This window comes from Globicephala melas, chromosome 16 (assembly GCF_963455315.2).
Source record: "Globicephala melas chromosome 16, mGloMel1.2, whole genome shotgun sequence".
NCBI lineage: Eukaryota > Metazoa > Chordata > Mammalia > Artiodactyla > Delphinidae > Globicephala > Globicephala melas.
Genome location: NC_083329.1, coordinates 45,238,239 through 45,265,742, shown reverse-complemented (window position 1 = coordinate 45,265,742; position 27,504 = coordinate 45,238,239). Strand labels below are relative to the sequence as shown.

General features: G+C 35.9%; 1 protein-coding gene across 5 annotated transcripts in view; it reads left to right on the top strand.

Annotated features, from left to right (window-relative positions):
- Positions 1-24,851, top strand: part of ZFAND4 (zinc finger AN1-type containing 4) — a 73,460-nt gene extending 48,609 nt beyond the window's left edge. For 4 of the 5 annotated variants that reach the window (XM_060286115.1, XM_060286116.1, XM_030844003.2 and 1 more), the window contains 5 exons: positions 4,467-4,614; positions 14,905-16,080; positions 16,596-16,650; positions 21,902-22,019; positions 23,139-24,851. In XM_060286115.1, coding sequence (XP_060142098.1) covers positions 4,467-4,614; positions 14,905-16,080; positions 16,596-16,650; positions 21,902-22,019; positions 23,139-23,274 — 1,633 coding nt within the window. In that variant the 3' untranslated portion in view covers positions 23,275-24,851. The remainder of the gene's footprint in view (positions 1-4,466; positions 4,615-14,904; positions 16,081-16,595; positions 16,651-21,901; positions 22,020-23,138) is intronic. The other variant, XR_009559275.1, reaches the window with a different exon arrangement.
- Positions 24,852-27,504: the final 2,653 nt, after the last annotated feature.

The window sequence follows — 27,504 nt, the reverse complement described above, 5'->3', positions numbered from 1 at the left end:
TGTAGTTGTTTCATGCAGACAATACATGGGGGCTAGTTCTTCAGTCACTTCAAATTTGGTTTTGATACCCTGAATAAGCAAAAACAACTGAATAGTATCTAGCTTGTCTTGACTTGTCAAAAGCCAAGGAAAATGACTCCAAATCATTTGCCTGATTTTTAAATTAACTATTGATGTTGCTTCCAGTGTTTTCAACTTTTCTAGAAATTGTTCTTGCCAAAGAAGTAGTCTTTAAACAAGTTTATTTTCTTTGGATACATTTTTTCAACTGCTGTGATCAAAAATGGCTTAATTAATTCACAATTGGTAAACATTTCCTTGTTTGGCTAGTAAATAAGCCACTCGGAAACTTCTTCTGGTTGCACTCTCATTTTCATTTACTTTTGTGAAGAAATTATACTGTGATGAGATATTCCATTTTAAATTTTCTGATTTTTCTGACCATTGCTTTCCTGCAAGTTGGGAATGTTGTGATGAGTCCTTAGTCTGATAATGTCCAAATATGTTGTTTTTCTTTAGCATAGCTATAGTGTCATTGTATAATAAACATCATATTTTGCTATTTAGTTGATAGCAAAATGATCCACTCTCTACTGTGTTTTAAAACTGCAGCATTTGAAGTCCACTCTTCTCTTCATTTTGTCATGTTGGGTACATACTGGTAATAAAATGTCATTGTACAGTGATACACATGGTAATCGAAGTGTTGTTGATTATGACTGTGCCACTGTGATTTACAGTGTGCTAAACCACAGTACGAAGCAATGAGAGAGCCACATACAATTTCTTATGCATCTATTCAACTCTGCCATTGTAGTGTAAGAGCAGTATGCAGTGCATGCAATATGTGATCAAGTGAGTGTGGCTGTGTTCCAGCAAAACTTTATTGGACACAAATGTGAATTTCACATAATTTTCACATTATGAAATATTATTATTTTGATTTTTTCAACTATCTAAAAACCATTCTTAGCTTGTGGCCAATCAAAAATAAGTGGTGGGGGCTTCCCTGGTGGCACAGTGGTTAAGAACCCGCCTGCCAATGCAGGGGACACGGGTTTGAGCCCTGGTCCGGGAAGATTCCACATGCTGTGGAGCAACTAAGCCCATGCGCCACAACTACTGAGCCTGCGCTCTAGAGCCCACGAGCCACAACTACTGAGCCCGTGAGCCACAACTACTGAAGCGTGCATGCCCAGAGCCCGTGCTCTGCAACAAGAGAAGCCACCACAATGAGAAGCCTGCGCACCACAACGAAGAGTAGCCCCCGCTCGCTACAACTAGAGAAAGCCTGTGCACAGCAACAAAGACCCTACTCAGCCAAAAATAAATAAATAAAATAAATAAATTTATTAAGAAAAAAAAGTGATGGACTGAATTTGACCTTGGTCATAGTTTGCTGACTCTTGCTCTAAGAAAAAACAGAATTATTTGATTCATTCTGATACAAAATCTAGTATCAGTCATCATTTTTAGTCTCAAATCTTTTTAGTTAATTGTGCTACCTTACTGCTTTTTTAAGTGGGAAGAAATAAAAAGAAGCATTGCAACACTTAATTAAATGGTAACTTAATCTGTGAAAGTCACATAAGGAGTTGGCTTCAGGGTGAATAATATTCTTGTTGGAATAAATATTACATTTGCCCATCTCTTATTCTTTTTTTTTTTTTTTGCGGTACTCGGGCCTCTCACTGTGTGGCCTCTCCCATTGTGGAGCACAGGCTCTGGACACGCAGGCTCAGTGGCCGTGGCTCACGGGCCTAGCCACTTCGCGGTATGTGGGATCTTCCCGGACCGGGGCACAAACCCGTGTCCCCTGCATCGGCAGGTGGACTCTCAACCACTGCGCCACCAGGGAAGCCCCACACCTCTTATTCTTTAATCCTATTATTAGGTTAAAAGATTTAGGAAAAGTTAAATATAGCATTCAAGAAAATATTTAGAATATTTAAAAATAAAGAAAGGTATTCTTGGATTAAGTTTATAAATTACTGTGTTATCCTGGTCTAGTTACATTTTTCCATTTAGAAAAAAATTGGGATTGGCTTCTAACTGATCCCATGAATCTATGCTTTGTGAGAGGAAACAGAATAATGTGGTATTTTGAAAAAATTAGGTGAATTTTTTTTAAACATATATATTTTTAATGTTTATTTATTTATTTATTTGGTTGCACTGAGTCTTAGTTGCGGCATGGGAACTCTTAGTTGTGGCATGCATGTGGGATTTAGTTCCCTGACCAGGGATTGAACCTGGGCCCCCTGCATTGGGAGCGCAGAGTCTTAACCACTGTGCCACCAGGGAAGTCCCCAAATTAGGTGAATTTAAAAATGTTTTTTTATCCTCTAAAATGCAGCCCATGAAATATTTATCATGATTGTACTTTTTAACGTACAAATACACACACACACACACACACGTCTCTATGGGAAAATAGTAAAGGACCAGTTTTTTATGACAGGAAGGTTAAGTCAGAAACCTCTTTTAGTATTCAATATGGATAAATTTAAAATTCCACGGGACATAACAGAGAAGTAGTTGAAGTTAAAGTATTATAAGGTGACCAAGAATAGAATATACTTGAGTCATTCCTTCCAACTCCAAGGGTGAACTGGCAAAAATCTTCACCTCAACCTTCCTTTTCAGGTATAGTTAAGTTCAAGATGAGAGCCTTCACATACTATAAATTCTGTTAATTAATTTGGATACATAAGTATGACTCAGTAAGGTCTACTGTTTGGTGCCTGGGGAAGCAACAGGAAGTAGTATAAAGAATAGATTTTGGAACCAGACAGAGGATTTGAATCTTAGGTGCACCATTTACTAGCTCTCTGGTCTTGAACAAAATCATTTAACCTCTCCCAACTGCAGGTTCTTCATTTATAAAATGGGATATAATATCATCTTATGTAGTTTTTGTGAGGATTAGAAATAATATGCGGAAAGTGCCTGGCAGAGTAGGCATTCAGTAAATGGTAGCAGTGTCAATTTAGTGTTGTGTCCATTGTGTCAATTTTCATATTATACTGGGAATCTATAATAGATCGAAATGATAGTCACGAGTCAAACACTAGGGACTGAATTGGCTATGGAGACCAATTTCCGCCATTCTTCCTCCTGATACCTGTGGCTGCTGTGCAATGTAATTAACCCATGATTTCAGAATGTCACCAGTTTCACCATGTAAAGTTTAGGAATGGGGCTATCCACTCTCTACTTTACCTTTGTGTGGTGGTAGTATGTCCTTCAGAAGTGTTATGAAATATGCCCTATTAAGGTTATCTCAAATTGTTTCCATTTCTTACAACCATATAGAACAGGAAATCTTACTAATTCTCATACTACTTTAGCATAGATACAGTAAATTGGGCACGGTGACCAGTGCACATGTTTCTTATGCTCAATTGAAAATTTCAGTCATTCTTCAAATATGCTGAGGTTGTGTACGATTTTAATTTTCCCATTACTGAAAAAGCTGAATGAAATTTTAATTATGTTTGTGTTCAGTTCAGCAAACGTTTGTTAAATGTGTGCCAAGCATTGTGCCAGGTGCTAAGACTAGGAAGATGAACACAGCCTAATATATACTTTTTAAATTTAATTTTGGCTGTGTTAGGTCTTCACTGCTGCCTGCGGGCTTTCTCTAGTTGTGGTGAGCAGGGGCTACTCTTCACTGCGGTGCACAGGCTTCTCATTGCGGTGGCTTATCTTGTTGTGGAGCACGGGCTCTAGGAGCATGGGCTTCAGTAGTTGTGGCACGCAGCCTCAGTAGTTGTGGTGCACAGGCTTAGTTGCTCCGCAGCATGTGGGATCTTCCCAGATCGGGGATCGAACCTGTGTCCCCTGCATTGGCAGGCGGATTCTTAACCACTGAGCCATCAGGGAAGTCCCAGGCCTAATATTAATATCTGCTTTCAACTTGCTTACATATGGGGGAATAAGGGGGAAAGATAGACGTATAAGAATAAATATGAGGATAGTATGATAGTGCCATTATATTATGGCATTATATTGTGGCATTATGTAGTCAAAGAGAAGGGGCTCCAAATAATAAATGTTAAGTTATGAATAAATGTTACTGTGATTGATCAGTAATTGGAATGTTTTACATGTTTAATAATTTGTGTCATGACTTGACCAAGGTGTCTTTTTTCATTTTAAAATCTGTGCTATTCTGTCTGGTTACATTTCCAAACATAAAAGATCTTCACTTATGGTATACTGACTTCAGAAAAGCTCAGCTGTACTAGATTTTCAGTAATGCTAGATCATGATATTTATCCCATTTACTTTTTTTCTCATAAGAAATATATTTTTGAAATACATTTGCCTTGAATTTACATTGACAAGATGGATTTATCGTTTTATCATTAGCAACATCTATAGTTTATACTGCATTTAAAATATTTTTAGTCATTGGGCAGGTATACGGTACATTTCAATAGTAATTATTATTTTCTTTGCAGTGGTGGTTCTGTGTATAATTTGCATACTGATGAAGATGAGGAAATTGAGCCTTCTCCTTCTGGGCAACAGATAATTGAAAATTCAATAACTATGAATAAGATGAAACTGCTGAAGGCTAAGATGGAGAACATGAATCTCAGCAAAAAGGTGAAGCTTGGCCAGGTCTTTCTCTAGTATATCCTTGCAGGGCTCACAGCATTGAGTCTGTTGGTAATTGTGGAAAAAAGATTTATAAACTATTATTCATTTCAAGTTTCTGGCCTCAGTTATTTATTGAGATATTAAATGTAGTGAATTGATTTTTTTAGGCCAGCAATGTATTTAATGTGATAATACTGCACTCAAAATAATTCATGATTTAAAAAAATTTCATAGTTCTAGAGCTAAGAAAGATAATAAAAGATAGCCTAACCTTAATTTTGCAATAGTTACTTTTTAAAATGCTGTTAATATTTACTTATTATGGATATCTCCACTACCTGGATGTTGATAAGGAATGTTTAGCTTTACTAGATACTGTCAGTTTTCCAAAGTAATTGAATGAATTCTGTCCAATAGTGAATGAGAGTTGCAGTTTTCATGCATTCTTACCAGTATTTGATATGGTCCTTCTTTTTTATTTTTGTCGTTCTGGTTGGTGTGTAGTGGCATTACATTATGTTTTTTTTTCTTAATAAATAAATAAATAAATTTATTTATTTTTGGCTGCGTTGGGTTTGGGTCTTTGTTGTTGCACGCGGGCTTTCTCTAGTTGTGGCGAGCGGGGGCTACTCGTCATTGAGGTGTGCGGGCTTCTTGTTGCGTGGCTTCTCTTGCTGCGGAGCACGGGCTCTAGGCGTGCAGGCTTCAGTAGTTGTGACATGCAGGCTCAGTAGTTGTGGCTCGTGGGCTCTAGAGCACAGGCTCAGTAGTTGTGACGCACGGGCTTAGTTGCTCTGCGGCATGTGGGATCTTCCTGGACCAGGGCTCCAACCCGTGTCCCCTGCGTTGGCAGGCAGATTCTTAACCACTGCGCCACCAGGGAAGCCCTACATTATGGCTTTAATTTGCATTTCTCTGATCAATGAAGTTGAGCACCTTTCATGTATTTATTGGGTATTTGGATACCCTTTTTTGTAAAATGCCTGTTCAGATCTTTGGCCCATTTTTAAAATTGGGCTGTATGTGTTTTGCTTATTGACTTTTTTGGAGATCTTTAATATTCTGGATATGTTTTTTGTCATATATATGTATCACCACTCTATTATTTTGCTTTTCACTCCATTAATAACTTTTTCTTTATTGAAATGTAATATGTACATAAAATAAAATTCACAAGTCTTTAATAGAGCTTGATGAATTTTTACATTTCTATACAGTCATGTAGGTGTAACTCAAATTAAAATAGGTATAACTCAAAATTAAAATTTCTCTCCAGATTTCCTTATAACCTTTCCCATCAATACCTGCCTTTTCCTACTCCCAGAAATAACTACTATTCTTACATGTGTCACCATGAATTAGTTTTTACTGTTCTTGAGCTTTGTATAAATTATATCATATATAATATACCTTTTTTTGGTCTGGTTTCTTTTGCTCAGCATAATACTTTTGCAGTTCATCCATGTTGTTGCATGTATCATTTCATTCTCTTTTACTGCTGTGTACTAATCCATTGTATGACTATACAGGCATACCTCAGAGATATTGCAGATTCAGTTCCAGACCACCACAGTAAAGCGAATATCGCAATAAAGTGAGTCACACAAATTTTTTTGGTTTCCCAGTGCATATAAAATTTATGTTTACACTATACTGTAGTCCATTAAGTGTGCAATAGCATTATGTCTAAAAAACAATATGCATACCTTAATTAAAAATGCTTTATTGCTAAAAAATGTTAACCATAATCTGAGCCTTCCATGAGTTGTAGTAGTAACATCAAAGATCACTGATCACGGATCACCATACAAATAAAATAATAATGAAAAAGTCTGAAGTATTGCAAGAATTACCAGCATGTGACCCAGAGACCCAAAGTGAGCAAATGCTGTTGGAAAAATGGCATCAATATAGACTTGCTCAACACAGGGTTGCAACAAACTTTCAATTTGTAAAAAATGCGGTTATCTGCAAAGTGCAATAAAATGAGGTATGCCTGTACTTCCTTTCTTCCTTCTTCTTTTGACATTTAGGTTGTTTCTAGTTTTTGGCTTTCATCAACAAAGCTGCTTTGAACATTCTTGTACATGACTTTGGTGGACCCATGCACTCTTTTCTTTGGGGCATATAGCTAGGAATAGACTTGTAGAGTCATAGGGTAGGTATATGTGTAGCTTTAATTGTTTTGCTAAACAGTTTTGTGAAGTGTCTGAACCAGTTTACACTCGCATCAGAAACAGGAGAGTTCCCGTTTGTGTCACATCCTCACCAACACTTGACATTGTGCGTCTTTTTTATTTTATCGATTCTGGTGGATGTGTAGTGGTTTTAATTTACATTTCTCTGATGGAGAATAATGTTAAGCTTTTCATATGCTTATTCGCCATTAAGATATTGACTTTTGTACCAACAGTCTTTATATCATGTGAATCACACTGTCTAAATACATCCGTTTTTTTTTTTAAGATACTGACTTTGTCTAGTGCTTGTTCAAATATTTTGCTCATTTTTTAAATTGGGTTATCTGCCTTTTGCTTACTGATTTGAAGGAATTTTTATATACTATGGATACAAGTTCTTTGACAGATACATGATTTATAGATACTCTAGCAGCTGCTATTTCACTTTCTTATTTTTTTAATGAATAAATATTCTTTATTTTAATGTATTTTAACTTAATAGTATTCCTTTTATGATTACTAGTTTTTATAAACTTTTAATGAAGTTTTTTCCTACCACACTGTTTTGAAGACACGCTCCTGTGTTTTTTATCCAAAAGCCGTACGATTTTTCTTTCTCATTTAGATTTACAATCCATCTGAAAAAAAAAAAACTCACAACTTTAAAAAACATGTATAATGTAAAGTAGGATGAAGACAAGTTTTTTCCAGATGGAGTACAGTTGACCTAACTCTATTAAAAATAAAATCCTTTCCCCACAATCTTAAATGTTTACGTACCTAATAACAGAACATCAAAATGCATGAAGCAAAAGCTACAAAGAGGGGCTTCCCTGGGGGCGCAGTGGTTGAGAGTCCGCCTGCCGATTCAGGGAACACGGGTTCGTGCCCCAGTCCAGGAAGATCCCACATGCCGCGGAGCGGCTGGGCCCGTGAGCCATGGCCGCTGAGCCTGCGCGTCCGGAGCCTGTGCTCCGCAACGGGAGAGGCCCAAACAGTGAGAGGCCCACGTACCGAAAAAAAAAAAAAAAAAAAAGCTACAAAGAGAAATAGATAAATTCATAGTTATATTAGATTTCTAATATAACTCGCATTGTCAAAAATTGATAGGAAAGATAGAAAATCAGAAAGGATATAAGAAGACTTGAACAACTGTAAACCTATTTGTCCCTATTGACGTTTAAAGAAAGCTCCACCTAACAACAGCAGAATACACATTCTTTTTAAGTGCACCCAGAGCATTTACTAAGATAAAGTGTATCATATGCTATCAATCAAGTCCCAATAAGTTTTAAAAGACTCAAATCATACAAAAAATGCTCTCTTCATAGTATGAGTGTGTTTCGTGTTTGGTAATTGCAATCATTGTTGCTTTTGTTGTGGTCATCCATTTACAATGCTTGGTGTCAGTTTATTTATCTCTTGTAAAAATAAAATACAGTGTGTGTGTGTGTGTGTGTATGTGTGTGTGTGGAAAAAAATGCTCTCTTACTACAATGGATAAAATTAGGAGTCAACAAAGATATCTGGAAAATCTAATATTTTGGAAATAACACACTTCTAAGTAACTGATGGGTCGAAGAAGAAATCCAAAGGGAAATTAAAAAGTATTTTACACTGAATAAAATTATTCTAATAATGTGGTGAATTTATTTTTTTTAAATATGAAATCAGTCTTAGAATGAACCATTTTTGGTTGTGGTGAATTTTACTTTTTATGTCTTTAATTAAATTTCCTAATATTTTATTTAGGATTTTTGTTCATCAGAGAAATTGGTCTTTAATTTTCCTTTCTTTTCCAACATACAGCAAGGTTGAAAGAATTTTACAGTGAACACCTGTTTATCCACCACCTAGATTCTATAATTAACATTACTAAATTTTTAATTATAGTAAAATAAATGTAACAAAATTTACCATCTTAATAATTTTTAAGTGTACATACAGTCCAGTAGTGTTAAGTACATTCACACTGTTGAGCAACCAATCTCCAGACTTTTTCATCTTGCAAATGGAAACTCTATACTCATTAAACAATTCCCTATTTCTCTACTCCCCCGGCCCCTGGCAACCACAATTCTACTCTCTGTTTTCTATGAATTTGACTTTCTTGAACCTCATATGAGTGAAATCCTACAGTATTTGTCTTTTTGTGACTTATTTCACTTAGCAATGTCCTCAAGGTTCATCCATGTTGTAGCTTATGTCACAATTTCAATACTTTTTAAGGTTGAGTAAATATGTATATACAACATTTTACTTAACCGTGCATCTGTCAATGGAGACATGTGTTGCTTACACCTTTTAGCTATTGTGAATAATGCTGTTATGAACAAGGGTATGCAAATATCTCTTTGAGACCCCACTTTAAATTCTTTCGGAAATTTACCCAGAATTTTAAGATCATATGGTAATTCTATTTTTAATTTTCGGGGGAACTGCCATACTGTTTTCCATAGCTTCCAATTTCTTCATATCCTCACCAATACTTGTATTTTTTTGTTGTTTTTTTTGCGGTACGCGGGCCTCTCACCGTTGTGGCCTCTCCCGTTGCGGAGCACAGGCTCCGGACACGCAGGCTCAGCAGCCATGGCTCACGGGCCCAGCCACTCCGCGGCATGTGGGATCTTCCCAGACTGGGGCACGAACCCGTGTCCCCTGCATTGGCAGGCGGACTCTCAACCACTGTGCCACCAGGGAAGCCCCTGTTTTTTTTTTTTAATAGTAGTCATCCTAATGGACATGAGGTCATAGTTGTACTTTTGATTTACAGTTTCCTAATAATTAATGATGTTGAGCATCTTTTCATGTTCTAGTTGGCCATTTGTATATCTTCTTTGGAGAAATATCCATTCAAGTGCTTTACCCATTTTTGAATCAGGTTATTGTTTTTGTTGTTGAGGTTTAAGAATTCTTTATATATTCTGGATATTAGCCCTTTATGATTATATGATTTTCAAATATTTTCTCTTATTCTGTGTGTTGCCTTTTTACTCTGATGGTAGTATCCTTTGATACACAGAAGCTTTAAATTTTGACGTAGTCCAGTTTATCTGTTTTCTCTTTTGTTCCCCCTGCTTTTGATGTCATATCCAAGAAACCATTGCCAAATCCAATGTCATGAAGCTTTTCCTCCTGTTTTCGTCTAAGAATTTTATAGTTTTAGGTCTTTGATACATTTTTAAGTTAATTTTTGTATATGGTGCAAGGTAAGGGTCCAACTTCGTTCTTTTGTATGAAGATATCCAATTTTCCCAACTCCATTTGTTGAAGAAATTGTTCATTCCCCATTGAGTAGTCTTGGCATCTTGTTGAAAGTCATTTGACCATATATGTGAGGGTTTATTTCTGGGCTCTCTGTTGTAGTCCATTGGTCAATATGTTTGTCTTTATGTCAGTACCACACTATTTTGATTAGTGTGGTACTGACATAAAGACAGTACCACACCAACAGCTTTGTAATAAGCTTTGCAATAAGTTTTAGCTTTGCAGTAAGTTTTGAAATCAGGAAGTGTGAGACCTGCAACTTTGTTCTTATGTGTCAATATTATTTTGAGTATTTGGGGTCCCTTGAGATCACTTACGAATTTTAGGATGGATTATTCTATTTCTTCAAAAATGCTATTGGGATTTTCACAGGGATTACATTAAATCTTTATATCAGTGTGACTCATGGCTTACTTAGAAGCAAACCTCTAGTTTACAAACGTGGAATATTAGGTACCTTTTTTTAAGATATAAATTTCTTTATTTATTTATTTTTGGCTGTGTTCGGTCTTCATTGCTGCCTGCAGGCTTTCTCTAGTTGCGGCGAACGGGGGTTACTCTTCGCTGCACCACGCGGTCTTCTTATTGCGGTGGCTTCTCTTGTTGCAGAGCACGGGCTCTAGACTTGAGGGCTTCAGTAGTTGTGGCACGTAGGCTCGGTAGTTATAGCTCTCGGGCTCTAGAGCACAGGCTCAGTAGTTGGGGCGCATGGGCTTAGTTGTTCCACGGCATGTGGGATCTTCCCAGACCAGGGCTTGAACCTGTGTCCCCGGCATTGGCAGGCAGATTCTTAACCACTGCGCCACCAAGGAAGTCCCATTATGTACCTTTTTATTACTGATTTGTAGTTTAATATCACTGTGGTCAGGGAACATACTCTAAATGATTTCAAGCCTTTGAAATTAGTTGAGGTTTGACTTGTGACTAAGCATATTAATAAATGCCACTTACACACTTGGAAAGACTGTGTAATCTGTCCATATATATAGTGTTCTGTATATATCAATTAGATAAGTTATTTGTGTTGTTCTGGTTTTCTAATTTTTGTGTGTGTCTGTTTTCCATCAGTTATTCAGAAAAGTGTATTAAATATCTCCCTTTCTGGTAGTGGATTTGTGTGTTTCTCCTTTTAAGAAGTTTATTTTTGCTTTATGTATTTTGAAACTCTGTCAAACTAGATCAAATGATCTAGTACAGATTTTATGATATCCAAGGAATTGTGATATCTTTCTTGTAGTTTATATTATTATAAAAATTATTATTTATTATCATTATAAAAACGTTTTTATTTATGCCTTGTAATGCACTTGTCTTATTAGTATAAGCTACTTTGTTATTAGTATAGCTGAGCTAGCTTTATTTTGGTTTATGTTTCTATTATATTTCCACTCTGTTACTTTCACTCTATGTTCCTATATTTAAGAATTGTCTCTTGTAGTCAGTACATGGTTAGTTTTATTATTTTTTAATCTAAACTGACAAGCTTAAGATTTTCATCTATTACATTTAGTATAATTACCGATACATGTAGATTTTTATCATCTTACTATTTTCTATTTAACCACCTGTTTTATGTTTCTTTTTCTCTCCTTTTTTGTCCTTTTTTAGATTAGTCTATTTTTTGTTATTCAGTTTTTTTTTTTTTTTTTTTTGCGGTACGCGGGCCTCTCACTGTTGTGGCCTCTCCCGTTGCGGAGCACAGGCTCTGGATGAGCAGGCTCAGCGGCCATGGCTCACGGGCCCAGCCGCTCCGCGGCATGTGGAATCTTCCTGGACTGGGGCACGAACCCGTGTCCCCTGCATTGGCAGGCGGACTCTCAACCACTGCGCCATCAGGGAAGCCCTGTTATTCAGTTTTTATCCTCTACTACTTTGTTAGCAATTTACTATTATACTAGCTTTGTCAAGTGATTACTCTAGAGATTATTTGTACATTCTTGACTACTTATAGTCTAATAAAAATGATTTTTACCACTTTGCTTTTAATGCCAGAATCTTAGAACACTAACTCCATTTATACATCCAAACACCTTTTGTGTCATTGTCATGCATTTTAATTTCACATATATTTTGAGCCCCTCAAATTGTTTTATATTGCTAATATTATTTATATTTACCCATATATTTACCTTTTCTGTTGCTCTTTATTCTTTCCTGCAATTACTTGCTTCCTTTAAAGATTATTTACCTCCCATCTGAATCTTTTAGTATTTCTTTTAATTTAGGTCTCCTGGCAATTAAGTCTCTTAGATTTTGTCTGAACACTTATTTTACCTTTTTTACTTTGAAAAATGTTCAGTCCTTCAGAAATGTTATACCTGTGAACAACCATGAAAATTTTACCTAGATTCACCAGTTAGCATTTTTCCACATTTGTTTTCTTTCCCTGTTCTTTTACCTGATCCATTTGGGAGTTAGTTGCAGATATAGTAACATTTCCCCCTAAATATTTAATTCAGTATATAACTCCTAAGAACAGAGCCTTCTCCTACATAACCACAATGTAGTTATCACACACGTAATTTATCACTGATACACATTACTTCATCCATATTCACATTTCTCCATGTCTCAATAATGTATTTGATAGCATTTTGTTTTATTTTGATTTTTCTTTCTGTTTTCAATCTGGAATCCAATCAAGAATCATGCATTGTTGTATTTAGTTGTAATGTTTTCTTGGTCTGCTTTTATACAGAACTATTTCTTAGCCTTTTTTGGACATTCATGTCAGATATTTTTGAGGTATAGGCCAATTTTGTAGAATATCCTCAGTTTGAGTTTGTCTTATTGCTTCATCATGATTAGATGCAGGTCAAACATTTTTGGCAGGATATTGTGTAGATGACATATTCTTTTCAGTTCAGCTCATCAGGGAGAACTTAATGTCAATTTGTAGTATTTTCATTAATTTTTAAAAGAAATTTTGCATTTTTAGTTGATAGTTTATCCAAGAGTAGTTTGAGTTTGAAAAACTCCTGGCGAGAGAGGCTTTTTAATTTTTTAAAATTTCTCTTTTTATTGCATAGAAATCAGAGAATGTTATTTCCATATCTGCTTAATAGAATTTGATTATTTGTGATCTAATATCACTCTTTATGACTGTCCTGTGTATACTTAAGAAAATGGCTCATTCTCTGTTATCAGGGTAAAAGTTTGATATCTGTCTGAAAGATTTGACATTATTAAATCGTCCTCTATTTCCTTATTTTTTTTTCAGCTTGCTCTCTCTTAGAATGAGAATAGTGATATGTGAAAGTCTGTAATTATTAGTGGGTTTCTTGTATTTTTCTTTTCATCTCCCATAGTTTTTGCTTTAAGAAGGTGGTTGTGTGATTTAGTGCATAAATATTAATAACTGTTGTATTTTCATTATACTGCTAATTCTAGATGTTATAAAATGTTTCATCTCTGACCTTCAGCTTGAATTTTCCTTGCCTGATATCAGGCCCATAATCCTTGATATCTTATTGTTTTAATTTGCTTTGTGTACTCTTTCTCATGTCTTTTTTTTTATTAACTTTTGATTTACTTTGTTTTAGGAAGATGTTTTATATACAGCATAGAGTTGTTTTTTGCTTTGTGAACCAATTTGAAATTAAAAAAAATATACTACTTAATCACATTCACATTTATTGGTATGACTTTTATATTTGGTCTTTTTTTAAAAAATAAATTTATTTATTTATTTATTTACTTATGGCTGTGTCGGGTCTTCGTTACTGCGTGTGGGCTTCCTCTAGTTGTGGCAAGTGGGTGCTACTCTTCGTTGCGGTGCGCGGGCTTCTCATTGTGGTGTGCGGGCTTCTCATTGCGGTGGCTTCTCTTGTTGTGGAGCACAGGCTCTAGGTGTGTGGGCTTCAGTAGTTGTGGCACGTGGGCTCAGTAGTTGTGGCACGTGGGCTGTAGAGCACAGGCTCAGTAGTTGTGGCTCACGGGCTTCGCTGCTCTGAGGCATGTGGGATCTTCCCGGGCCAGGACTTGAACCCGTGTCCCCTGCATTGGCAGGCAGATTCTTAACCACTGAGCCACCAGGGACGTCCCTATATTTGGTCCTTAATGTCTTATTATTTTGTTATATTTACAGTTTCTTTATGGCCTGTTTTGTGTGTGTATGGGTATGTGAGTGTGTGCTTTTTGGTACTTCAGAAGGCTTTTATTTTTTGTTCTATTGTTTAACTTTATAGTAATATCTTTTATCATGTCCTTATTCTGCCTTTTCCATACTTAATTGTCTTCTCTTTTATTTTTAAAAGATATCTTTTGACTCCTACTTATTAAGTTATAATCAATGAACTTATTTTACTTTCTCTCATCTTTCTTCTTCCATTTTTAATATTTGCATTATTTCTGCTTTTTAAGATAGTATAACATTTACAAATCATTTTTCTAATCTTGTCCCCACTCTTAGTTTTAGGTCTTTAATTAAATATATTACATGCTTACTATCAGTCTTTTTACTGAAGTTTACCCGTGCTGATGCTGCTGCTGCTGCTTCTTTTTTTTTTTGTGGTACGCGGGCCTCTCACTGTTGTGGCCTCTCCCGCTGCGGAGCACAAGCTCCAGACGCGCAGGCTCAGCGGCCACAACTCATGGGCCTAACCGCTCCGCGGCATGTGGAATCTTCCCGGACCGGGGCACGAACCCGTGTCCCCTGCATCGGCAGGCGGACTCTCAACCACTGCGCCACCAGGGAAGCCCCAGATTTTAATCTTTTTAAACATTTTAGATTGAGGTAATCCAAATGCCAGTATGTTAACAGAAGTAACCTTTTCTTCCTTCGTTAATTTTTGTTATGGGCAGAGAAAATGACCGTGTAAAGAATTATATATTCCCTCTTTTCTTTTAGCCTAAGAAACCTGTCAATGTAAAACCTCGTCCACCTGTGGTTCCTCGACCTTCCAGTAGTTCCACGGCAGCTGCTCGCCACAGATTGTTAAGGGTTCTCCCCCACATTGGGCAGTCTTGTTTACCTTCTTCTGGGAACACATATCTGCCTGACTCAGCCAGCAATGCCATTTCAAGTTTGCCAGCTCTGCCCCCTGCTGATATATCCATATCATCTATCGCTAGTGATTTTATTAAGGAAGACAATAACTGGGAGAGTAACACACAGTCTCATTCCAATAGTGGCTTCAAACTACCACCTCAGATACCCCCTATGGAGTTTGAAAATGACAAAGAGCTTGCTGATTCTGTTCTCCATCTTGGATCATCCCTACCTAGGCAGACAAAAAACTTTTCAGGAAATTTGCCATCTAATAATGAGGATGACACTGTTTTATTTCCAACTTCAGAAGAGTGTGTAACTGAAGAATCGCTTCTCCCTGAAGTGGGTTCGTTTGCTTCCTTTACCGAAGGAAATGCTGATGAAAAGAGCAGTGGCTTAGAAGGCACACAGAAGGTAAATCCAGAATTCTCACTCACTAATGGTGATAAAGGGTTGAAAGCTACAGAGCAGCATCTTAAACATGTTGCAAGAGTGTTGAGTGGTGAATCAGTAGAAACTGCAGTTCTCGACCACCGTGAATTAAGTCCTCACAAGAATAGACTCTTATCACCTCTTCACTGTTCTGCACCAATGTCACTACATAACTCTCTGGTGAAACCACAGAGACAGTCCAAATGTTTTGAGTCTGGGAACCTCCAGTCTTCTGCTTCACAAAATGTGCTTCGGTCGCTGGACATTCGGAATATAACTGATTCTTCTTTCTCTAGGACTACTTGCTTTCGAGCTGTTAAAGTCGATTCACCTGGGAAAAGATCTGATATTATTTCTAAAGTTGAGGCTCGGGATATCACAGAAATGGCTAACAAGGCATCCAAAGAGCCTGTTGGTTGTGTAAATAATATAGGTTTTCTTGCTTCGCTGGCCCAGAGCGCAAGCAGAGACAGCTTGCAGAGCACACATGGGGCAGGCAGGCTTCGAACCTCTGGAATTGGGCTGTTTACAAACCTCCAGCATTTTCAGGAAGAAAGCCTTAGGAAAAGTTCTCCCCAGTTAGAACCTACAGAATTTTTTTTAGTAAGTATTTCCCTTTCAATATGTTCTACTAGTTATCCATGTAGTGATTCAACATATAGTTTGGTTTTTGTTTACACATTAAATAAAGAGGCCTAAGGTTGAATTCTTTTCATAACTTTCTCGTAAAATGTTTATCTAGTTTGTAGAAAATTTTTTTGACAGTTGAATTTTAAATAATGTTTTGGTCCTAAATTGAGAACTGTAATTTGAAAGTAGCTTTGTGTAAACAGTTTATCATGTATTTTAAATACTAAATATTTTTATTAATGTTTTTCCTCAATAAGAACTTTTATTTGAGCCATTGAATTTTACTTTCTTATAGATAAAGAGTAAGTACAATATTGATGGATGGGACAATCAGGTTCCAAGTTAATTTAATTAAAAATAGATTAAATAATTTTAAATGAAAGCTCAGCAGCATTTTTACAATAAAATATAATTATTTCATGTTTGGTGATCTTCCCTTCTATTTTCCATTAACTCACCTCTATAGATGTTTTGTGTTTTAATTGTAGTCTGCCCGTGGTATTGGAATGAATGGAAATAATACAGCAGCAGGGAAAAGAGTAGGTAAGCAACAGATAATTTTGAAAACAATATAAGGCTAATAATCATAGCATTATGCATACTATGAATTTGAATTTTCAAAGAGAAATGAGAACATTCTCTGTGGTATGTACAGAGTAAACTTTCCCTAAACTTTGTTCCACTTAAGAAAATGATTATGAGAACTGACTGTAGGACATATTTGAAGAATCAAACAAAAATTGAAATTGAGGTCTCTGTTGTCTGGGAAAAGATACGGTCTATGCGAAAAGATAAGTTGCATGAAAAATTAACATGTAGTTCGCAACCCTCCCAGTCCCTGGCCACTCTAGAGCCATGCTGGGTGCTGGATGGGTTTTGAGGAGATACCCTAGAAAGGTGTTTCTTAAAGTCATGGTCCAATATCAAGGACAGTAGTAAGAGCTCCATTTGATGAACTGTTTTTTTCTGGATGAAAGAAAGGGACAGTCTCTTTGACTAGGCCTTTCCAAGGCATAGTAGCAGAAATGACTATATTCTTAGCACTCACTTATATCAATAACACCTTAAAGGTGCACTGGCCAGCCATAATTTCCTAAGAAGCCATTACTATCATCATTTTTTGTGTTTTAATACCCAGACTAGAGATGGAAACTCTACCAAAGATGTACCACCTTTGTAGCCCCGAAGTTCTAAAGAATACATTATATATTATGGTTGCCATGTTACTTTCATATCTTTAAAGAGATACCTAGGGTTTGTTTCCACTACCCAAGGTTCTAAAGGTATAAGGCCCAAGGTTCTAAAGTCTTAATGTATCCATTTTTAAATTTTTTTATTGTGATAAAACCCATATAACAAAATTTAATATCTTAACCATTTTTAAGTGTACAATTGAATGACATTAAGTAATTAACATTTTTGGCCAACCAACACCACCATACCTCTCCAGAACTCTTTTCATCTTGAAAAACAGAAACTCTGTACCCATTAAACATTAACTCCTCATGCCTCCCTCTCCCCAGGCCTTGGCAACCACTGTTCTATTTTCTGTCTCTATAATTTTAACTACTCTAAGTACCTCATATAAGTGAAATCATTCAGTGTTTGTCTTTTCATGCCTGGCTTACTTAGCATAGTGTTCTCAAGGTTCATCTATGTTTTAGCATGTGTCAAAATTCCCATACTTTTTAAAGCTGAATAATATTCCATTGTATGTATATACAACACTCTGCATACCTCTGCATCTATGGATGGAGACTTGTGTTGCTTCCACATTTTACCTGTTGTGAATAATGTTATTACAGACACGAGTATACAAATATCTCTTTGAGACTCTGATTACAATTCTTTTGGGTATATACCCAGAAGTGGAATTGCTGGTTCATATGGTAATTCTATTTTTAATTTTTTGAGGAACTGCCATACTGTTTTCCGTAGTAGCTGTACCATGTCACATTCCCACCAGCAGTGTACAAGGTTTCCAATTTTTCTACATTCTCACCAATACTTGGTATTTTCTGTTTTGTTTTGTTTTGTTTGATAGTGGGCATCCTAACAGGTGTGAGGTAGTATCTTATTGTGGTTTTGATTTGCATTTCCCTGATGATTAGTGAAGTTGAGTATCTCTTAATGTGCTTAACCATTTGCATATCTTCTTTGGAGAAATATGTGTTCAAATCACTTGCCCATTTTTGAATTTGATTGTTTTTTGTTGTTGAGTTTTAGGTGACTCTATATATTGGATGTTAATTCCTTATATATGATTCACAAATATTTTATCCCATTCTGTAGGTTGCCTTTTTACTTTGTTGATAATGTCTTGATGCACAATAGTTTTTAATTTTCATGAAGTTCAATTTGTCTATTTTTTCCTTTGTTGCCTGTGTCTGGTGTTGTGTTCAATAAATTGTTGCCATATCCAGTGACATGAAGCTTTTCCCGTATATTTTATTTCAGGAGTTTTATAGTTTTAGGCCTTACATTAGGTCTTGCATACATTTGAATTAATGTTTATATATGGTGTAATGTAAGGGCCCAACGTTATTCTTTTCCATGTGGATATCCAGTTTTCGAGGCACCATTTGTTAAAAAGACTGTCCTTTTCCCCATCAAATGGTCTTGGCACCCTTGTCAAAATCATTTGATTATATATGTGAGGGTTTATTTCTGGGTTCTTAATTGTATTCCATTGATCTGTATGTCTGTCTTTATGCCAGTGCCACAGTTTTGATTATTATAATGTATCTACTTTTAATGTTATAATTATTTTTCTTTGACACCTATTTAAGTCTGTCCAGTCCTAACCCACAGCTCAGCCTCTTGGAAGTTTGTGTTGTACTTGTCGCATCTCTCTCAACTCTAATTCAGCCTACAGTGCTTCTCTTCTCGCTGCTCCTCTGAAACTGCCATTGCTGAGGTCACCAAAGAGCTACATAATTTCAAATCCAGTGGATACTTCTGTATCCTTATCTTACTTGATTGTTATGGCCTTCTTCTTGAAATAGTTTTTTTTTTCTTTTCCTATCTTTCTCCCTTTTTATTTCTTTTTTTATTCTGGGCTATTACCTTTTTGTAGATTTTTGGTTTTGTTTGTTTTTGGTTTTTTTAAGCCTCAGTTTTCTTTTTAACTTGTTTTACCAGTCCCTCTGCTTGTCCCCAGGTGTATACTCTTTTGATTGATTTCATTTAGGTCAGTCATCATTTAGCATCATCAACTGCTACCTGCAGTGATGATTCTCCAAACTACAGCTATGTAACTTGCTGCTGTTTTCTTTCATTAATAACTGTATCATTCTGAATTACCTAGAAGAGTCTGTGAAAGTTTTGGCATAAGTTTTGTTTAATTGACTTAATCGAGTTCCTCCATTGGTCCTCTTTGCTTTTCACTGTAGGGTCTCCCTTGGAAATCTTATCCATCTTCATAGCTTTAGTTATCATTTTTAGGCAGATGATTACCAAACTTGCATCTTGAACACCATTTAATACTTTGTTTGCTGCCTTATTCTGTTGGGTGAATTTTTATAGATTATTGTGTTAGATCAAATATTAGATCATATTTCCTAAATATTGGTCTAATTAGACCAATTAGACCAATATTTAGGAAATGCCAAACAAGTGAGTTAATCCAAATATCTTTACTCTCGTTCTGAAAAGCAACTGTTCGCAGTGGCATTATTTTATTGACTTTTTCTTTATTCATATGTTCATTACACATTTGAGAGAAGGCTTCAGAGAGGAGCTGGTGATTGATGATATCTTCTTACAGGATGAGTAGAGTTTTACTAGGATGACAAGGTTACTGGAGCATTTTAGAAGAAGAGATTGCACATGTGAATGGGTCTGGCGCATCATTCAGGGTGGGTATGATGTGGCAAATGACAGAAAATGACTCTGGAAAGTTAGAAAGGTATCATATTGGACATGTGACCTTGAATGTCAATCCATGGAAGTTGAATTTTTCCTGTTGGTAGTAGGGAACCTATATATTAGGGCTGGTTCCTAGCATGGAGTATATGACTAATAATTTTATTTTTCTCTGGTTGGTAGAAGGATATATGGAAACCATTCTCATAGGAGAAGACTGTGGTTATGTTTCTGTGCCACCTTATTTCGGTCACTACTATGTCCTCTGTTTCTGCACATTCACAAGAGTTCTTGAATAAAAAAAAAAAAGCTTGCGAAACATTGAATTAAGCACCCCCAAGCAAAGAAAAACATGAAAATATGACTACACTGAACTAAATTTTCGTCAACAGATTTTTCTTCTACTGTTGTTTAAGGAAGAATATCCTAAGCCTGAATTTCAAAGATAATTGCAATTAGATGAGCTTCAGAGGATATCTGGTAGTATATGCCTTTCCTCTGTGTCCTGTGCAAATGCTTGTCTTATTTTTATTATTTAAGAAGAGGAAAGTATCCCATCACCTTTGTGAAATGTTCTTGATAACTCTAAGTGCACTTGAAGAAGAAAGTGCTTATTAACTTGAGTTGGTGCCTGGCCACCATTAGGAGTCATAAGTTAGTTTCCAGTTTTAGGCAATTTTTTTTTCCAGTTTTGGGCAAGATCTTGGACTGTATTTTAGCCTAGTAATAAAGCATACTTAATTTTATTGGGCTTGTATATCCAGCACCCAGTTTGGGTTGTGGGAAAAGGCATAGTGTCAATTAATTGTAATTCCAACTTTTCGAACCCTTGAAGGATTTTCAGAGACTTTTAGCTGCCAGATAAACCTTAAGCCCAGACCTCTCAAACCTTTTTCAGTAGTAGAGAATAGGTATCATCTCTATTGACACTCTACCATTTTTCTTCTCACTTCTTCCCTTTGTTTTTGCTTTCTTTGTTTGCCTCTTGTTTCTTGGCCTTTGGGTGCCACCACGCACTGTGTACTTATACTGTTAGTGTAACAAGTATGGATAGTGACATTGAGTCTCTCTGCTTATGAGTGGGGTTTGTTGGAATTCTACTCAGTTCTAAAAGCGTTTCACTTAGTATTTAAAGAAATTGATTTAATTCTTTCTCATATAATAGCAGGTGTGCTCTTATTTTTAAGGTAAAAAATCAAGTTGTTACAATAGCCCAGAATTTAGTAAATATTTTCTGAAAAGGTAGTAGTACTGTGAAATCGAGCAGTGTACCCTGAGTCACTATTGATAATATGATATTTTATATAAATATAACATTTAAATTTTTCAGAATGCTTTTTGTATGTGAGAACTGAGTTGACCTTTAAACACTTAGAAACTTAGGGAGAAAAATACATGTCCTGTTATCATAAAAATGAACAAATTGAAGTTTTGAAAGAATAACTTGCTTGTGGTTTGATGAATTTAGTTTCTATGGTATAATTAGGTCTAAAAGACCAGTTTCATGATATTCTTGTGCTCCTTCTTGGTGTGAAAGGACAGGGTGATTATAATACATATTATATTGTTCCTCAGAAGCCTCATAAATATGATTTTGAACCAGATATTCTTCTTGATTCTCTGCCAAAGTTCAGTATACTTTAAATATACTGAGTGTCCTCAGAAATAATTAGAAAGGTGTTGGTATGTAAAAAATATAAGTCCTAAAAATATGTCTTAGTCAGTAGAAACCTACCACATCTTAAAAAATATAACAGTTCTAGTGCATCTTTACTTGCAACTCTGTAAATAATTTTAGATATAAAAAAAGCACTAATTAATTTTTTATGGCTTAGAGGTTTGCTGTGGCAGGAATGTGTTTAATGTTTTAATAGTATTTCACATCTAGAATTTTATGTCTGTATTAATCAAGGTGTGCTTTCTCTAACAGGAGAATGTACTCATCACCTCCCACCCTTGAAAGCCCCTATTCAAACAAAGAAGAAAACAACAAAGCATTGTTTTCTTTGTGGAAAGAAAACTGGACTGGCTACTAGCTACGAATGCAGGTAGGTTGGCTAGCTGAAAAGCTGGGATGCTTTTTTTGTGGTGACCCAGTGTGGGGATACAATACAAAATGTTCTTTAAATTGCCTATTCATAACATCATTAAGATGATGTTCAAATAGACCCAGCTGAACTCCTTATTGGCTGAAGTAAAGAGCAAGTGGATAGCTTATGTGTTTCCAAAGTCATGAGATCCTCCCCTGCCCTTTAAAGTAGGACATATAAACCAATGGAAGTGTACTTTCTTTGTCTTATGATAGATGGTTTCTCTTTGACTGTGGCTTGGAAGAACCCCTCCTCCAAGATTCTATTTTATTTTATTTATTTATTTGGCCACTCTGAGTGGCATGCAGGATGTAGGATCTTAATTCCCCAACCAGGGATTGAACCCTTGCCCCCTGCAGTGGAAGTGTGGAGTTCTAACCACTGGACCACCAGGGAATTCTCGATTCTATTTTAAATTAAACAAAAAAGGATTAAATTTAACATTAATGTACTATAAATTATGAGTATATGGTACACTTTTCAAAACAGATGAATAATATGTTTATAAAAATAATTAATTTTTTCCTACTCATAATTATTTCTTTCATTAGCATTGCTAATATGCTCCGAGGATGGTGTCTGCCCTTAGGTTGAGGCCAGGCATTAAACAAAGCTGCTGCTTTTTAGAGTGTATTCTGTTCAAATGGAAACAGCTTATCTTGTTGCTAGAAGTACTTTAAAATCCTTTCATGGCATAGTTAGGTTTTACATAATTTAATTTTCTTATGAGACTGAATTTCTCAGAAATTCAGAGTTCTCCCAGGTTTACTAGATATAAGAGGAAGTGGTAGATATATTTATTGCTTTTTGCAGTTTTACTACTTCCTAGAGGTCAACAGCCTGTTTCACTCCAGAAGAGATTCTTTATTATAAAGTCCCATATTCATAGACAATTAACCGGTTCTTTTTTGGGGGTGCTTGTGCTTGTTTATGAGTAGAAGGGAAATGTCAGCCCTGCAATTCTAAAGAGGACTAAAGGGCTCCTGCTGGACTACGTGAAATCAAGCTTTGATCTCCCAGAGAGATGAGGTTCTTGTAGAAATGTGACTATTCACATAAACTTTTTTTGTGCTTTAGATGTGGAAACAACTTCTGTGCATCTCATCGCTATGCAGAAACTCACAGCTGCACCTATGATTACAAGAGTGCAGGGAGGAGATACTTACAGGAGGCAAATCCTGTGGTTAATGCACCAAAACTTCCAAAAATCTAACTCTTGCTCTGCACCTAAATGTTCTGCCCGAGGAATCGTATTACAATGACAGAAGAAATGTTGTTTAGACTGCATTATTTTTGTTCGACTCCAAAAGATTTGCCAAAGCATATAATGCATACTGTTGGAGAATGAGAATGCTACTGTATTTGACATCTTCATTCTTTGGTGAATCAAAAGTTTTAAAAACTTTAAACTATAATGGTTTAGCTTTGTTATTGCATGTCATGTGTTAAGTATTTTATATTTGATACTGCAATTTTACTAGACAAGTCTTCAAAAGATGCACTTTAGGAAGTTAACATTGACTATGTAACCAGCTTCCATGTTGTACAGAAATAAGCCTTCATGTAATGGCTCTACTCAAATCTACAATTTTTTTTGTGGGGGTGGGGTGGGTGGGGATTTAAAACAAATATCCCATACGTGAAAGTTTATTGAGTTTACTGGCAAGTTCCTTTTTATTTCAAGCTTTTTGTAAAAAAAGAACATTTGGTTTTCCAGTGTGGTTTTAACACATATATTTCTTCCATATTCAGACTGACATTCAGATATGTATCCATTCTATAAAACACATCATGTTAATCATAGTATATATTTCTTAAAATACTACTTTTTGAATGGTAGTTTTAAAATAGATGATGTCCCACTTGTTGCCATTAAATACAGAACCCAACTTTTCACTTTTTGAAAAATGGCTATACAGAAAACAAAATCTCACAGCTTGGTTTGTTTTTCTTATGTTGAGTGCTATTACCAGGAGAAATTCAAATAAATATTCAATTTCATTATGATTTTGATTATTCACAATAATTTTTCTTTTATAAATACTTTAAAATAAAACAGTTTAATTAAATAAATCAGTAATTTATTCTACTTGGAAAAAATGACTGTCAGTATAAAAGAACGCTTTTAAGGTGTAAGGGCCCTGCTCCCCAGATGTAGCTAATATACCAGCTTTTGGGAGGCCACTTGCTTTATGGAAGCTTAGTTGAATCTGATGCTGAACCCCGGTAAATAGCTGGCAGGCAACCCAAGTAGACTCTGCAACTCTAGTCCAACCCAAGTGGGATCTGCACTGGTACCAGAAGGCTAATTTAGATGCTCCACAGGGCCACAGGGCCTCTTTCTCCATGCAAGGCTGAATGAAATGAAGAGTTCCGTTACCCTTCCTCTGCTTCCTAGAAGAGATTAAATGTTGAGTGGAGAAAAATTACTTCAGAGCAAGAAGGAAATACATTTACAAAAGGGAAAGGTGAGAAATTAGTGGAGTAGTGATGCAATTAGGGGTTGATAGCATACTTTTTAAGGGGGGCTATATAGGCTAATGAAAAATATTTCCATCTGTGTTGAGCAGTTCAGCTTTTACTCTATTACACGGATAGGCTGCTGAAAAGTGGGCCAAGACATATTTATTCTATAGATAAATGTGGATGCTTAGGACATGTTTGGTATATGCTTAGTGCACTATGCTTTATAAACCAAGACCATGTAGAAAGAAGTCTTGTTTTAAGTTTACCAAAGATTTTGGTCAAAGTTGAGTCTTTTTTTTCTAATTTCTAAGTCACTGAGAAATAAACCAGTTTAATTCAAGAAATTATATATATATATATATATTTAAACATCTTTATTGGAGTGTAATTGCTTTACAATGGTGTGTTAGTTTCTGCTGTATAACAAAGGGAATCAGCTATATACATACATATATCCCCTGGGAGCCATTTCTTTATGCCTTAAATTCTTACGGGGAAGTGATCATAATTTTTAGAGACTTCAGATCTATCCTTGCATTGCTAATAATTAGCAGAATGCCTTGCCTATAGGCACTGGTTAAACATTAGTTAAATGAATTAATTTTATTGGACAGCTTACCATGACAAAAAAATTAAGGCATTTATATTGTTTTATATAACTAAACTAACTTTATATAATAAAATCTAGTTTCTGGATTTTTTTAAACAGTAAGCATTTGGTTTTAGCAACACTAAAAGTCTGAAAAATTTTAACTTTTACCTACATGAAATATTTTCAAGTTTAGTGAACTTTAATCATTCTAATATGGGAACTTTAAATACTAAGATGTTTTAAAATTTTATCAGTGTTGTTAACTTGTGGAGGTATTTAATTTTAAAAAGAAGAAGGGAATTAATTTTCTGATATATGTTTCATATGGTTTTATGCCATCATGATAGATAATTCAGTCCTGTATGTAGCAGTGTTTCCCAAATTATGACCGCTATACCACTACTGGAACATGAGATGATTTTAAGTGATACATGGATGAACTTTTTTTTTTTTTTTTTGCGGTACGCAGGCCTCTCACTGCTGTGGTCTCTCCCGTTGTGGAGCACAGGCTCCAGACGCACAGCCTCAGCAGCCATGGCTCACAGGCCCAGCCACTCCGCGGCATGTGGGATCCTCTCAGACCGGGGCACGAACCCGCGTCCCCTGCATCGGCAGGCGGACTCTCAACCACTGCGCCACCAGGGAAGCCCAACATTTTTTAATAATTATATATTGTATCAGAAAAAAAAATGTAACTCTAAGTAACTTAAGTTGAAAATAAAATAAATTGATATAGGTTAAAAAAAACTGATTGAAAATTGCCAAGCAAGGGTACATACAACAAATATCATAAAAGTTGACGTGAATGACTGAAATTTAGGAAAGAAGGTATGATGTTCTCATTTTTCTTTGAAAATTATGTTAAACTTTCAAAGTGATTGATGAAAGTAAATTACATAGTTTTAGAAAAACTATATAAAGATGAAAAATGAAAGTAAAAAGGTCACCGTATACCTCCCCCAATCTCTTTTAATAATTTCTATTTTAGTTTTTCTGGTAGTTACCGTCATAACAGTAGCCAATATAAACATTATTTTTTGATGCCCCATTATTACAGGTAAGGAATTTAGCATGATAACTCATTACTTCAAGACTGTACTTCCCAATTTTTTAGTGCGTTAGTCTGCTCATGCTGCCATAACACAAAATACCACAGACTGGGTGGCTTAAACAGAGAAAACTGTGAGAACAGAAATTAAACAACAGAAATTAATTTTCTCACAGTTCTGGAGGCTTGAAGTCCCAGTTCAAGGGATCCAGCAGGGTGGATTTCTGGTAAGATCTTTCTTACTGGCTTTCAGAGAGCTGCTCTCTTTCTGTCCTCACATGGTCTTTCCTCAGTGTGCACACACGGAACTTTGATGTCTCTTCTTACAAAGACATTAATACCATGGGATCAGGGCCTCTCTCTAATGACCTCTTTTAACCTTAATTACTTCCTTACTCCAAATATAGCCATGCTGGGGGTTAGGGCTTCAACATATGAATTTGGAGGAGACACATATTTAGTCCAAAATTATGTTATTTTTAGTTACAGTAGTTATTTCAAATTCACTCACTCCTCTGCAGTTACCCTAGTCCATGTTACCATAGCTTTCACTTGAGCTATTGCAATAGCTTCCTAACTGGGCTGCTTAAATTAGTTCTATGTCCTTCATAACCCACTGTCTACTCTTAACTGTAGTGTGCTTGCAGAACCAAAAAATTGAGCACATCGATGCTCGCAGTGTATCAGTGACTTCTTGTGTTCTTAGAATAAAGACTCAAATCCTTAACCCTTCTTACTAATAAGGCTCCTGTGGTCTGGTCCCCATCTACTTCTCCAGCCTCATATTGTATTGTTAATCCATGCTTTCTGGGATTTGCCCACACTTTTACTTTTCCCAGCCTGTTTTCCCTTGTTAACACCCACTCTTTATTCAGATGCCAACTCCATCTTTACTTCCTGAAGGAAGCAAACCTCTGTGTAACTATTGCCCACGTTAAGAAATAAGAAACACTGTCAGTACCCCAGAACTCATTCCTGCCTCCTACCCTTTCCCAGTCACTACCACCATCCTTCCATACTGTGATAGTCATTTTCTTGCATTTTTTAATGGTTTTACCATCTAAGCATGTATCCCTGCAGTTTTGCTTTATAAAAACAAAAACCTTTACCTAGTGAAATTGTATGGCATGTATTCTTTTTCTGGCTTTTTTCATTCAGTGTTGATTATGAGACTTATTTGTGTCACATGTAGTTGTACCTAATTTTTATCGAAGTGTTCTTCTATATGACTGTGCCACAATTTATGTTTCCATTTACCGCTGATGCACATTTGGGTTGTTTCTAGCCTTGAGTATTATATACAATGCTGCTATGAACATTTGTGCACATGTCTCCTG